Consider the following 14,276-nt stretch of genomic DNA (forward strand, 5'->3'; position numbering starts at 1 on the left):
TGATGTTTCTAACTATATGGACACCCCCTTTTTCTTGAAAGATTTCTACGACCTGCTGCGTGTGAACCCACAAGAACCTGCAGATAGGCACACCAAGCGATTCATGTGTGCAAGTGGTGCAGAGGTGCTGCAAAGCTCGGGCTTTGTGCAGCATCAGCAGAACAGCGCTCCTCAGCTACAGGACACTGGTGTTTAAACTACTTGATGCACTTCTTATTTAGTCAAAGGCTGCAGAATCAGACAGGCGTTCCTCCAGCCCTCCATTTGTGCCGTGCTTCAAACAAAGACACGTGCTGGTACAGGTGATTTGAAGAGCCATCCCCAACCCCCTAAAATCGGAATAGCATCTCGTGATGCTACAGCTTTACTCCAAAACCTTGACCTGCTGCACAGCAGCATCCCTAAGTAGGTCATCTTGAAACAGAGGACCTTTTGTTAACAACTGCCTTTTAAGAGTACACAGGATGGGGACAGCAGAGACTTTTTTGGTAATTGGAGATGTTCCTCATATTGGAGCTACTCTCAGGGGAAGGAAGTCTGAACTAAGTTACGTTTCGTGGCTGACAGGTGAATGACAAGCATGTTATTCTGAGCCATTTGAAGACAGAGCTGTAAAAATAGTACGAAGTGAACTGAGATGAACACTGAGTACTGTCCTTTCAGAGACAGAGCAACCTGCAAAAAAAAACAGTAAATGTGTTGTAAAAGCCCCACTGTACACCAGCACATGCTCGCCAGCACCAATGAACCAGATTTCTCCGTGTACTTCTCTCTATAACCTGGGAAAATTTCAGCCTCCCTCTAATTAAACTATCCTGTGCATTCGTATACAAGTTGCTTTGAAGTGGTATCGGCAGCCACAGCGTATGCTTTCCCCCCTCCCCAAGTTGTTCCCTTTACAGCAGATGTTCCCACACAGAATACATTACTGTCCCACCAACCACCAACCACATGCCAACATGCCTGCACAGTGTTTCATCAATTCCATTATTAATTTTGGGACCACGGCAAATTCCCATCGTGAGGCACGCAGCATCCTCCTCCCCCCAGAGCCAAATCAAGTTACAGAGGATGTAAAACTGTCAGCTGTCAAAACGAGAGGTAGGTTTCCAATGCTGAACGGCTAAGTAAACAGATGCAGTGGCATATATTTGGATGAAAACAAACTGAAGTTGAGAGAAAGACTATGCAGCATCAACACGCGGCATGCAGAACTCGGCCAGCTTTCAGATAGCAGTGGTTTACTTCCCAACTTTCTTTTCCACCAGTCTGCAGAGAAAAGACCTCCATATCTCTAGGTGAAGCTGCTGCAAGTCTTGAGCTCATTGCAAGTTTGTGCAGCTCGTGCCCAGCTCACCAAAGGCTCTTTTGCCTCTCCTCTGTTGGCACGTTTGCTGCAGCCCCACACCCCGCTCCCCTCCGCAGGGCACGACCACCGACCAGCACACGGTAATGCCTCATCAGGAAGGGATTTGATTTTGAACAGAGGGGTTTTGTCTTCTAGATTTGCTGTACCTTAAATCCCCAGTTCACAGCGAGCTGTAGTACATTAAGCTTTTGTTTAGAGGCTCAAAAATAAAAAGACAATAAGATGCCGTGATTTAAAAGTCAAATAAAGATTTTGTTGTTGTTTTAAACACAGGTCATATTTTGGAGAAATACCAGTTTGCCAATACTTTTTATGGTCCATATTTTCACGTCATTTCTGCCTCCCCGGCAGCAGTTACAGTTTCTAGAAGTGAGAAGAACACAAAGCCCTATTGAGCAGAGGCTGAATAAAAGCTACATTGAGGCACTACAAAATCAGCCTCTCCGCTATCTGGAGATGTTGTGCTCTCTCTCAAGCCAAGTGTGATGAATCAAGCACAGAGAATCCTTGCTCTGTCTGAATACAGAGAGGCAAAGAAGTTGGTAATTGAGTGTCCCCGCCATGGTACTATGAAATTTTGCTTTTTTGCACAGTCATTTTTGTACAGTCATTTTTCTCCTGAATACCTCACTGATGGCAATTCTTCTTTAGAAACTGCCCAACTGGGACTGCCAACCTTCATGAAAGAAGTGTGTGTGCTTCCGTGACTGAGCTTCTTTGGCAGTTTAAGACAATCCAGTTGCTCGCTGCCACATCCCAACCTACTTCTGTGCCTCCAAATCTCAACACTTCATTTCAGCATGCTAGTCCAAGAGCAAGCTATTCGCTCTGGCAGATTAGCTTCCCTGCCAGATTAGCACACAAACTTCCCAGCAAACCATTTGGTGAACACCAGACCAAAGGCAGGGACGTGGAGATGACTTCAGAGTGCAATGGCACCGAGCCCTACATCCACAGCAACGCAGCACTTACTGCACCCATGGGCAGACACTCTCAATCTGTTGAAACAACTCAAACCTCTTAAAATTCAAACCTTAAATGCTATTCCAACTTATTAATCAAGTTGCAAATGACATTACAATTACGTCTTTTAAATCGTTGTTAACTATCAGGTGCTCTATGGCATGAATCTTGAAACGGCACGTACCAGCTGCAGCGGGTGGCTGTACGATTAAGAAATTGAATTTTAAGAGTATCCGAAAGCACAGTTCATCAATAACTCCTGTGTGATGTTTGACAAACAACTTCAAACTCCCTGTCAGAGGAGAGGATAAGGAACTCCCAGCCAGTTATCTGGCACGTGCACATAATACGTAGAGTTTTGCAGCCCAGATGAAGATCAAATGTGACTAAATTTGTTTTAAAGCATGCAGAGCACCTGGAGATCATATATATTTCTTTCAAATAAAACAGAGCACCTCAAGCAAACAGAAGTTCCCTTTAAATCAAATGGAAATGAAATAGTTTTTCCATCTCGCCAACAACGTAGCTGACTGACATAGTAAGTGGTCAGATTTGATTTAGAAAGAACACTTGTGCTTGAGAGCAAAATACCAATTGAATTCCCGCTGCATTTGTTCATTCTTACCATTCAATATCATCAAGCCCCTTTACATAAGCACTGCTGGCACAGGCATCAAAGGAGACAAAAAAAAAATTGCAAATAATGTAATCAGCCATAATGACCAATTTCTTGAAAGAAGTTAAAAATACATAGGGAGATGAGGACAGGCTGGAGAAGCGAGAGCGAGGCGGATCAGATACCTCTTGCAGCACAGACAGACCAAATTAGAAGCCTCTTTTTGATGCAGGATGAAGACTCTAACAGTCTACGGAGTACACAGCCACCTCCCAGAGACTGCCTCACGTATCCCAAAGGGCCGGACAGGCCCCACACAGCTGCAGGTTGGATGGATGAGCTTCAGCCCGCCCCAAGGACAAAGGCACCGGGCAGCAGCAGGACACGCGCGGGCACAGGCACGTCAGCACCGCTCCTTGCTACAAACTAGACTAAGAAATCGTGCCGAGTGAAACCCCAGGCTGGATGAACTGATCTGCTTTTGGAACTCAAATGTGATTGCTATTAGCGATGACATGGGACTACTGCGAGACAAGGGACGCCTTTGGAGGTGGCACTGGTCAACCAATTCCTCCCAGTAGCAGGCCCGTGCAAAGGGTCAGCCAGAAGTAATTACCAACAAAATATGTTTCCAAAATTAAAAAATAGAGAAAAATCATGCCGTCTGTCACAGAGATCCCGTCTTCAATTCTAGTTAGTTTTCTGCAGAATTTTCTATTTTTAATCGCGAAGAGTCCTGGTATTTTTACAGCAATTTTTTCCTCCATTAGTAACAATTTGCCAGCCTACGTGTGTGGTGCCGGCTGTTCTAGACAATTGCCTCCTCTGACATTAGGCAGGTTTCACCTTTTTCACCTGAAGTTCTTTTTTTTTTTTACCTTAAAGTTTGTTCCGATGACAGCTAAGGAGCTGTGTAGCTGCGTCTTCGAGCAACAAAAAGACTACAGCAGCCGTACCTCCACGAGCTTGGGATCATCGCTAAACTTCTCAATTACACTGTTGAAAATTTTCAAGAAATACAGCCACAGCTTTGCAGCAGTTAAAACTGCCTCTCTGCACTGGACATCCTATCTTAGGGAGAGGGTTACTTTGTATGGGACTGTTTATTAAAGTCTTAACAAATAGTTTTTCAATAAAAGACAAAAAGTGCAAGAGCAAAAAGGAACCTTAATACCTAACACATTAACTCTTTTTTTTTTTCCCAAGGATTTTGAAGGCTGATATTGAAAGCTTATATTAAAATTTTGCTTTGTGCATGTGGACTGACTTCAAAGCAGCAACACCTAGCTTCTCCTTGCTTACAGGTCGTATTTTCAGCACAACTTCTTCAGAAAGTCAAACGCAGAAAGCGCTCTGAAGTGGTGCTGCATGCAACCATCCAGCAAGCGTAACCCCCAGAAGGCTCTGTAGTGTTTGCTGTTCCATAATTTACTTCAAATTGTCAGAGCCTGCCCCTGCCACACGGCACCGTTATAAATAAGGATTATATATCGCTATGCAGGAGACACTAATTGAATTTAAGAGTCTGACTACTCCTGCTTTGAAACCGCAGTTGAAAAAATACCATTGCAGAGTTTTCAGAGAGTCTTCCTACGGAAAAACCTAACATTTCACATCAACCAGTATCCTCTCGTAAGCGATGCCCACAAACCCCATGCAAAAATAACACAAAAGCCATATTCCTTTATGCACAGGTAATTCAGGAATTTCAGTAATGTGGAAACAAAGCTTTTGAAAAGTGTCCTTTAGCATTTTAATTTCTGATTAAACTTCAAAATTTCAGTTTTTTTTGCCCCCCCCCCCCCCCCCCCCCCCCCCCCATTTCTCTGGGAATCCAAATTCCTACTTTTACAAGCTAAAATCGCCCACTTTAAATGATTAAAAAAAAAGAACAAGCAGCCATCAGATACTTTCCTCTTGAGGACCTGCTACAGAAAATTGTATCGGATTCTCACAGAATACATGTGCTGTAGCTGAAATTTTTTCCTCCCCCATGTTAAGAAAACAGTGCAGTTCACTTCAGGATGGTCAAAGCCCCAGAAATTCATTTAACTGCAGAAACAACTTTTCTGGCAAATGTGGCAACTGTGTACTTTCAGAAGAGATGTGTAAATTATGTAATTTCCACCTATCTTGGAAAAAAAGGCTTTTGTTATTCATCAAGTCCCTGTATTTATTAATTCATTCATGTACCGCAATATTCAGGATGATTCAAGATAAATGCAAGCATTCTAACGTCCAGCCCTACAAGGTACTGTGTGAGTGAGCTTGCCCGCTGCCCACAGCTCTACGAACGCCCTAGTTTTGCAGAGGCACGGCCAGTTAGCAGTTAGGCAGAGCAGCTCCACTGCTGGTGTGCGTGTAGCGATGGCAGTGAGGACGTCCGTCCAGGTCCACAGGGACTTGGGAGCAAGTCACCAGGAGTCATGCTGTCAAGTGCTCCGTGATTTTATATGACTTAAGTAGTTGCAAGTGGCTGCGGCTCCGTAGCAGGTGCCTTGCAAGAGATTGTTGTGGGCAACAGTATCCCAGTGTATTAACTTAAAATAGTAAAGGCTTTAAATAAAACAAGCCACATGCACAGAAAAACTCCAGACGTAAAGCACCGTGGGGAACGACGGACTAAAACTGAGATAATGGCTATTTCTAGAGCTCTGCAAACTCATGATTACTCTCGAGCAGAAGACGATAGCAATTTCAATATCTAGTTTTGTTATAAACACATGGTTGGGAAATTTAACCTAGATGGAACAAAACTGGCAAGCAAAATGTTTTCCTTTTTCATTCAACAGTTCATATGCAATGAGAAACGGGGGTTGTGAACAATGAGAAATGGTTGTGTTGTGAACTTTCTGCTCCCCATAATTTTGAAGCAACCACTTCATTTTCATGGCAAACTTTCTCGTGAGATAAAATCTCAAAACTTACATACTGTAAGCTGCGTCTGGGTGTATAAAGATCTAGTTAAGGAAGAAAGCGTCACGTTTGGCTCTCAACCCAGATGAGCTGTCTACAACTGCCTCGCCAGCTATGCAGTGCTGTCCTGTGAAAGCCCTGTTCAACACTGGTGAGCACCTTCCATACCCCAAGAAAACATCTTTCTCCAACAGTCAATCTCGCATGTTGTCAAAGCTGCAGAGAAAAAGGCAATTTTTCATGTAATTGGGGAAAAAAAAAAAAAGAGGTTTTGCATCATGACAGACAGAAGTGGGCTCCATTTACTGAGCAGCAAGCACAGAAGGGAGAGCGCTTCTCCCTCTCTTGCAATTCTCATTTGCAATCAAAGAGGGTGGAAGAGGTGTGCAAAGAGGTGTGTATCTACAGCATAAAACACACAGTAGGAATGTGCTAACTGTACAGAAATACCTTTATTCCCAGCCTGGTAGATTATCTTTTCTACCGACCTGACCTAGGGAACAGAGCTGGTAAAGGAGAACCAGTGTACGACGTGGGCACCGTGCCCCTCGGAGCTGCAGCTGGAGCAGCAGATGTAACTATTGGCACGGGAGCTATTCCTTCCTCAAACAAACAAGCTAAAGTGATAAAATGTTGTTATAAGCACAAAACACATTAGTTACACAAGCTGATCTGAGCTACCATGACAGAAATCACACCACTGGTATGTAGCGTGGATCTGATCTTAAGCAATAGCACATCCTCACCTCAGATGCCTCTTAGCAACCCAGATGTTTTTCTGTAAAATCAAACCATTTCTAATAGTGCTATCTGGACACTACCCGGATAAATATCTTTATCCGAAAAAGCCTCTGTGTTTATGAAACTGGAGATCTTTCCTATCTCGTTTTGCTTATCGCTCAGCATGCTGTGTTAACATCTTACCAAAGGTTTCCAGCTTGATACCTATCGTTAGCTGTTTAAACCAGTTTTTGGTGATTCAGCCAACCTGTTCATGGCAAGTTTAATGGGAATTATAAATACATTATGCTCTTGACGAAGGTGACAAAATACTAAGAGGAATGAGCTCTACACAGACTTCAGGCAACTCCTTGATGGCACTACATGACTAATAGTCCAATATTGCTAATGAGTAAGATGATGAAAATCCAGTATTGCATCAAGGTTTTTAATATATTAAGAATTAAAACATTTATGCCACATCTATAAATATTGTACCCAAAAAGCTATTTTAAAACACTGTTCAAAATCCAAAGACTCAAATATCTGGATAAGAAAGCAGTCCAGGACTCCAGTGCTTTCTACCTACCTCTGAAGCCATCACACCAACAGCACCCGTGCTCGGTTGTGCTTACATTTCCCAACAGCTTTTAGGGAATTCCCCTGCCCTACCAAATGCTGTTTGCAAAGGAAGAAGGAAGAGAGGAAATACACAGCTGCTTATAGCAGGGTAAAAGGACATTAACACAGTGTTCCAGACCCTAACCTCACTCACCTCCAACTTCTACACCCTTGGCCCAAGAGGTTAAGGGCCAAGCCCCTCACTCTCAGCAATCACACTGATAGCGTAACTCTCCCTGTGGAAAAGGTACAGCAGAAATGCCTCTCCTCCAGGGAGCAGTACCTAACCGGGGTAATTTTCAAATAGAAGAACGTGTCCCCACACCCCAGTCACTGTCCAGGTACGTGAGGGTTTAAATTCATCTTCAATCACTTCACCCCTCCATTAGTTTCACTGTTAGATTGATTACTTTGCTTCTTGTATGTGTATTTGTAATGAAATCTAGATAGAAAGATTATGCTAAAGTCTCTTATTATTCTTTCTTCCAGATTTCTTCTTCCTACCGGATTTTCAATCTCCACCACCATTCCTCAAGCCCTATCATACATAATTTGGTGTAGCATGGAACACTGGCTGCAAAAAAAAAACCTTACAAAAACAAAAGTCACCCTATTAAAAGGTCACTTCATTTTATTTATGTATGCTGGATTAAACTTCTACATGCAGTTTTGTTGGAAAATGAACTTTTTTTTTTTTGCTGAGGCTTTTCTACTTTACTGATTATGAATGTGTATAAGGAAAGCATGTTTTATGAGTAAAACTTAATTTATTTATGAATTAGTTGACTAATCTAATGAACTTGCAAGGGAAGTGCATCGGTTCTTGAAGAGTGTCAGATTTTAGAGGGCATATTAGAGTTATGCTGGTCATTTACTGAAGACATTTGTTTTAAATTGCTGCCAAGGTTATCCATAGACAAATTAGAGAAAACGTGCTTGTTCTTTGGAAGAGCTATTTTGCTGTGCATCTTAAAATGGGAAATTACCCTCAAGTCGAACCAACTCTGCCTCTCCTCTCCAGACCATAGCACAAGGACATTTCTCTAGCAATACACACTTATTTTCAAAATAAAAGCAAGATGATGACAAACTTCAGTTTGCAGATTTTCTCTCCCCCTGTAAATTAGCTCACTGAAGAGGAAAAACAGGAGCTCAGACACCATGGTAATGACTGATAATGAGCCTAGCCTAGTAAATGCCAAGTTTTGAGACTAATATACCCCAAAATTCAGAAGAGCATTTCACGTCAGTGTTTGATTTGGGTGTCAAGGGCTGTGCACTTTTCACCCAACACGTGTCTGTCTCTCAGTATTGATACATACCTCTAACAGCAAGCACAAAGAAAGGATATTTAAAGAATGAGCAAAGCCAGTCCCCTCCCACCTCCAAAGATGCTAGTTTTATACAGCTTATATAGCTTTGGAAATCAGTTAAGTAACAGACAACAAATTATAATCCCGTGAGCCCAGATTTATGTCTAGATCTGCTAGTCCTGTACTTCATTTTTAATAAGTGTGCACGGTGTACAAACCTTAACCTTTCTACCTTTAGCAGAAAGTTAACTGGCTGCACCGAGGTAAGTTGCATCTCACGACCACAGGATAGGCAAACCTTAGTTTTTCAAAACCTTTGTGTCTCAAGTCATTCTCCAGGTGCCCAAAGCTAGCTGTTGTTTTAAACCCCAAGCTATGCTTTACCCACTTCAGATTTTTTAAAAGCCTTTCACATGAAGAAAAAAAAAAAAGAAAAACAAAAATCCAACCCCGCAGCTGTTAGGCTCCCTGAAGAACATACAGTCTTGAAGTATGAACAAATCAGGGTAAATTGTTAAAAAAAAAAAAAAAAAAATGTTGCAAGTGTGCAAGGCTTTGGGCTTTTGGACCGTGGTATTTTTAGACTGAGGTCTGAAGAATTATTCCAGAATACTGGGCTAGACAGTTAGGGCAACAGAAGGGGAAAATGTCAGCATGAGAGGCTATGGATAGCTTACGGAGTTAAAAGTGCCCAAATGTGATTCTTTCCAAGCAAATAAATTTGCAGTCTGCATCTGTTCATGGGTTTTCACTGGAGATGAGAAAATCACCTCTCTGTATGCAAAATACAACCCAATGAATTAAAAAAGGCATCAGATAAATTAAAGTAATTGGGAAAAAAATGATGCTTATGAAATGTCATTGAGAGCTTTCACCTCCCTGCTCTTATCAAAGTTTCTCCAAGAGGAATTTAAGAATAAAATTCAAGTCAGGAAAAACATCTGACACAGGGGTACTGGACTCATTCCTGTACAAGATTATTCTCTATTTTCAAGAAGCTACAAACTCTCCTTTTCCAAAATATTCTTCAGCAAGCAAACAGCTATTGCGAGCTTTTACCTGCACTCTGTCCTCAGCTGTCCTTTCACTACCTAATTTCTTAAAGTCTGAGAAAACTTTTAAATTAAAATTACACACTACAGGGACAAATCAAAATCTAATTTTTATTTTTTCTAGAGCATTCAATAGTGTAGCAAAATGTCTCTTTTTTGACATTTATGGCTTTCTCACTTTTCTGAGAATAGCCAGAAGTGCCATTACAGCGGCTACAGCAAGTGGTACGGAGGCAGTTTGTACATAAGCACACTTCAAAGACTGGGATGAGTGAAAAGTCAGCGCGGTGCTAAGTGACAACACTGAAAAACAAGCACCGCGTTTCAGGACAGTCTAGTTTCTAGGATGAAAAATTAAATTTAAGGACACATCTTTCCTCAAGAGCAAAGTTATGGGTTTGAGAGCCAAGGCTGCTTTACCCACCAACAGAAAACCCACCAGAACTAAGTACATACTTTACAATCAGTAAATTAGGAAGACTTTCAGAGTTCACAAGTAAATTTACCTCTCTTTCTTGCACTGGTTCCCAAAGTGGTATCTCTTCCATTATTCTCATCTCCTACGTCTAAATCGGCTTCTCTATCCCTGAATCAGACTCGGGAAGAGTGCTAGCTAGTTAATGGGCTGTTGGTGCAATTCTGAAAGCTATCTTTGAAATATATTATTCATCTGATCTCACTATTTCACCATTTCTCAGTTTTCAAAAAACAGGGTAAGGGGGCTATTATTTAACCACAAGATAAAAATTAAATGGAAGCTCATTTGGATATGGCTTTGGCATGGTTCATCTAAAAGATACAGACCCAGAGGGCAAATCAGACTGCTGGGGTCATTACTTACGTTGGCTGAATTTGTCTGCCTGGCCTTTAAGAACTACAAAAGCTAGGCAGTGGTTTGCTGCCAAGACAGGAAGATTTTTAAAATAAAAATACCCCAATCACATGCCTGGATATCTTCGTAGCTAGTTGGAGGGCCCATGAACACCTCTACGGTGCAGGAGCAAGAGCTCCCCATGCCAACCCAGGGCACAGTCAGCTCTGTTTAGGCAATACCTGCAACAGTTTAGTGACAAAAATAAAATAAAACTAAGTCCCCTCTAGTGCCTGGTTCACCAGGAACGCAGCACTGGCTCCTCCAGGTCCCAGGACAGAGCACTGGGTACCACATCCAAGCTGCGAAACTTTTTATTAATTCAGCTGGGAATCCTCCAAGTTCCCTCTTACAGCCCGGGTCTCTGATGCACATTTCCTCCCTTTTCCTAGTATTAAAGGAAAGGGCACATTCTGTTCTACGTCTAAAACACGGGAGCCTTTCAATCACGGCGTGATACACAACACCACTCGGTGCTTCACTGCAGCTGTTTTGTCACATTTGATGCGCTGAGTCAGCCAGCAGCCTTTCTGAGGGTATACGAGAAACTCCCCAGCACACTTATCTTCCCCTGAAAACAGGTGGAAGCAATCACTTCTAATCTCACCACGTGGACCATCTCCTGCTCTGCTCTTACACAATCTTTATTGTTCCTCTGGATATCTGCAGTTGGGTTTTTTGCCCGAGAGCAGACAGGTACGGGAAGTCTCCAACACCCCTCTCCGTTCTGGCAGAGACATGCAGAGATGCTGCAAGTGCATCCCTTCCCACCCCAACGTGCCTTCCTTCACAGTGAATTCGACATCACAGATGACTCTGCAGCCGCTCTCTATCCCCCTGAGAGAGGGGCTTGCCAGGAGTACTATTCCCCTTCTAAGCTAAGCAGCAATATTAATCCATCTACATTCATGGAAGAGGCTCATAAGTCACCCAAGTCATGCTACTCTATAGCTACAGTTACATTTTAGACAGCAAAAGCAATAAGCAAGCCTTCAAAAAATTGTTTCAGAAGCACATCATTTCAGCAGAACCTTTTGCTATCAGTCAGAAATATTGTTTAACACATATTTCCACAGGAGCAGCCCTTCTTGAAAGGCAGGCTGTTTGCCTGAATAGAGGTTCTGTAAAATCCATTTGCAGTTTGGCATTTTGCACACAAGGTAAGGTCAGTAAAAACCGTTCTTGCACGCCAATGCCTACAGCTACCCATTGCTTTTCAGAAGCCACATGTAACGTGAGCGGGCAGGGAGCGAGGGGAAGGATGCAGCAGGGCACCTGTTCCTCTACCTCTGCTGATAAATGTCTTGTGTGGGTGCTGTGCGTCCCTTGAAGAGGTGCAACTACAGCAGAAGAGGCACAAATTAGCTTTGTAACGTAAGAGGGGAGGCTTTAGACAGAGCCCCCTGCAAAGCGTTCCCACCACCTGACACGGGACGGCCGCATCCCGCTGCCTCAGCGCTGCAGTGCCCTCCCCCTGCTGCTCTGTCAAACAACCAAAAACCATGAGTTACTATTTAGGATTAAATAACTTTGAAACTACGTGAGGTTGGCATTTACATTGAAACATGTCAGGCCAACCGAGAAGAACTGATAACTTCAAAAAATTAAAGATTTTCCTGACTTCACCAGCAGCCCTGAAGAGCTGGATTAGCTCCGTGTACCCAAGACTATGGGACAGTTCCCATGCACTGTGCTCAGAGCCCCTAAGGCTTCAAAAAGGAGCTAAAATACACCGAACAAGAGTCAGAGACTATGCTTACTGATAGTAGGTAAGTCTTATTCTTGAGTAATTTACATCTGTCAAGTCGCATGAAGCAACTTCCGATGAGCCTAAGAGCTGCACGGGCTCAATTACAGTTCAGAAGCAGTGACGCTACGACAACAAAAATATGCTAAGCACTTTCTGACAGTTTCTGGGTATCTGCTGGGGTTAAACACAATGAGCAAGCAGATGCCTCCAAGTGCAGTGAAATGCACAGGAATTTTTTGAAGCTTATTCCTGATGGCATGTTTCTTCAGCAATAACTAGAGATGTTTGCTTGCTCCTTGGCATTTAGCATGAACATGCACAAAACTGTCATGAAAAAAATGGCAAGAGGACAAGGTTACCAAAATTTTATAAATACCAGGCATGAACTTAGCTTTCTTTTTTAAATGCACTTATCTGATGTAAATTATTACCCATCATGGTAGACTAATGGACTTTAATGCATTTTAGTTAAAACTCAGTCTCATGCAAGTTAAATGCTCCCACCGATTAGCTTTAATGTGTGCAGTAACGTGTTCAACAGCCTTTGTTTCTTTTATCAGGAAAAGGTGGGAGGGATTTGGTTTTGTTGTTGGAATATTTTTTTTATGTCCATTGTCTGCTCTTGACACACATGCAAGGAGGTCTTCATCACGGAGTCTTCATTTAAAAGGCCTGTTCATAGGCACTGATATTTTACAGAAAAAAAGAAAAAAACTCCAGGCTTCAAGCAACAGGTGAAATGAAAGCCATGCTACCATCTCCCTTACACCGTATCTTTTTAAAGTAAAAGTAACAGCATAACATACTTACATTATATAATCTCTAAAATTACACAGGCTATGTAGTAGTAGCTGCAACAAGCTTACTTTTTTTAATATTAAATTGTATTTAAATCCATGAAAATAAAACTAGAAAGCAAACTTATTAGAAAGTTTGCTATTTGTTTCAACAGAATTGAAAATAATAGTTTGCTCAGTTTTGCCTTAATTTAAGGAGTGCTAATTTAATTTTAATTTGTACCATCTTACCTCAATCAATTTATTGGCATGTTCACGGAAAACCTGGGCATATTCTTTTACTTCTTTTTCGTTCCCATTCTTGGCAGCTTCAATCAATACTAGAAGTGGAACATTTGTTTCCAGAAAAGAATCTGATACATGGTCCATAACAGCTTTGCGAAGCTGAAATAAAAATGAAAGGATGAATAATTTTTCACTAGTGTTCCACTGCTATTTTCCTTTCACTGTATTAATACATAAAGCTTAAGTACTTATGGTGTTGATCCTTCTTCCTTTGTGTGACCAAGATTTTCTCTGGTCTAAGTCCTGTCTATACACTTTTTGCTTCAATTTAAATTAAATCTCCTTTAAAAAAATGGATTAGTTATGCAAGTGCAAGTCACCAGCTTGGCCACAAATATTGATTTAGCAACTCATATTGGTTTTGCCTGAGTAAATTTGCCACTTTCCCTCAGCTGATTAAGTAACATGCTGATTTAGCTTTTAATTTTTTTCTACTAGAATAAAAATATTTTTGAATAAGCTTGATCCATATTCACATTTACTTGAAAAAGGGAATATACTGCTATAAAAAAAACAGAGAAAACAACTGACATTACATTACAGTTCTCAGAGAAAATACGCTCTCTGAGGTAAGACCATCAGAATTATAAAATGTAACTGATTATGTTTAAAAGCCATAAAATATGATTTTTTGTTGTTGTTGTTGTTTGTTTTTTAATTTTTTTATCCCTTTTGCCACGAGGATGGTAAAGAATCCAACACCTTTATCACACAGTTAACAGGGTTACATCTCCACCCCACGCTGCCATATGAACCAGGTACTGGAAGTTTCTAGCTTTTAATTCACTTTTTAATTCACAAGAAGCAGGCAAGCCCTTTACAGTTGGAAGCAAATCAACAGATGAAATACTTCCAAGGGAGAAAACATGCAGAAACGCATTCATTTGTTTCAACGAGTATTAACTTCACACGTTAATTACCTGTCTACGCAAGTCTCTGGTCTTTTTGGTCATTTTATCAATCGCAGAGTTCAGTGCATCGCTTCTTTCCTTGCGTCCAGCCT

General features: G+C 41.6%; 1 protein-coding gene across 2 annotated transcripts in view; it reads right to left on the reverse strand.

The window, feature by feature from the left end:
• Positions 1-14,276, reverse strand: part of CTNNA1 (catenin alpha 1) — a 114,695-nt gene that overhangs the window by 33,469 nt on the left and 66,950 nt on the right. For both annotated transcript variants that reach the window (XM_083798749.1, XM_083798750.1), the window contains exons 8-9: positions 14,194-14,274; positions 13,220-13,372 (exon numbers count right to left, since the gene is read on the reverse strand). In XM_083798749.1, the coding sequence (XP_083654875.1) occupies positions 13,220-13,372; positions 14,194-14,274 (234 nt within the window). The remainder of the gene's footprint in view (positions 1-13,219; positions 13,373-14,193; positions 14,275-14,276) is intronic.

The sequence above is a fragment of the Anser anser genome (genome assembly GCF_964211835.1).
Source record: "Anser anser genome assembly, chromosome: 14".
NCBI lineage: Eukaryota > Metazoa > Chordata > Aves > Anseriformes > Anatidae > Anser > Anser anser.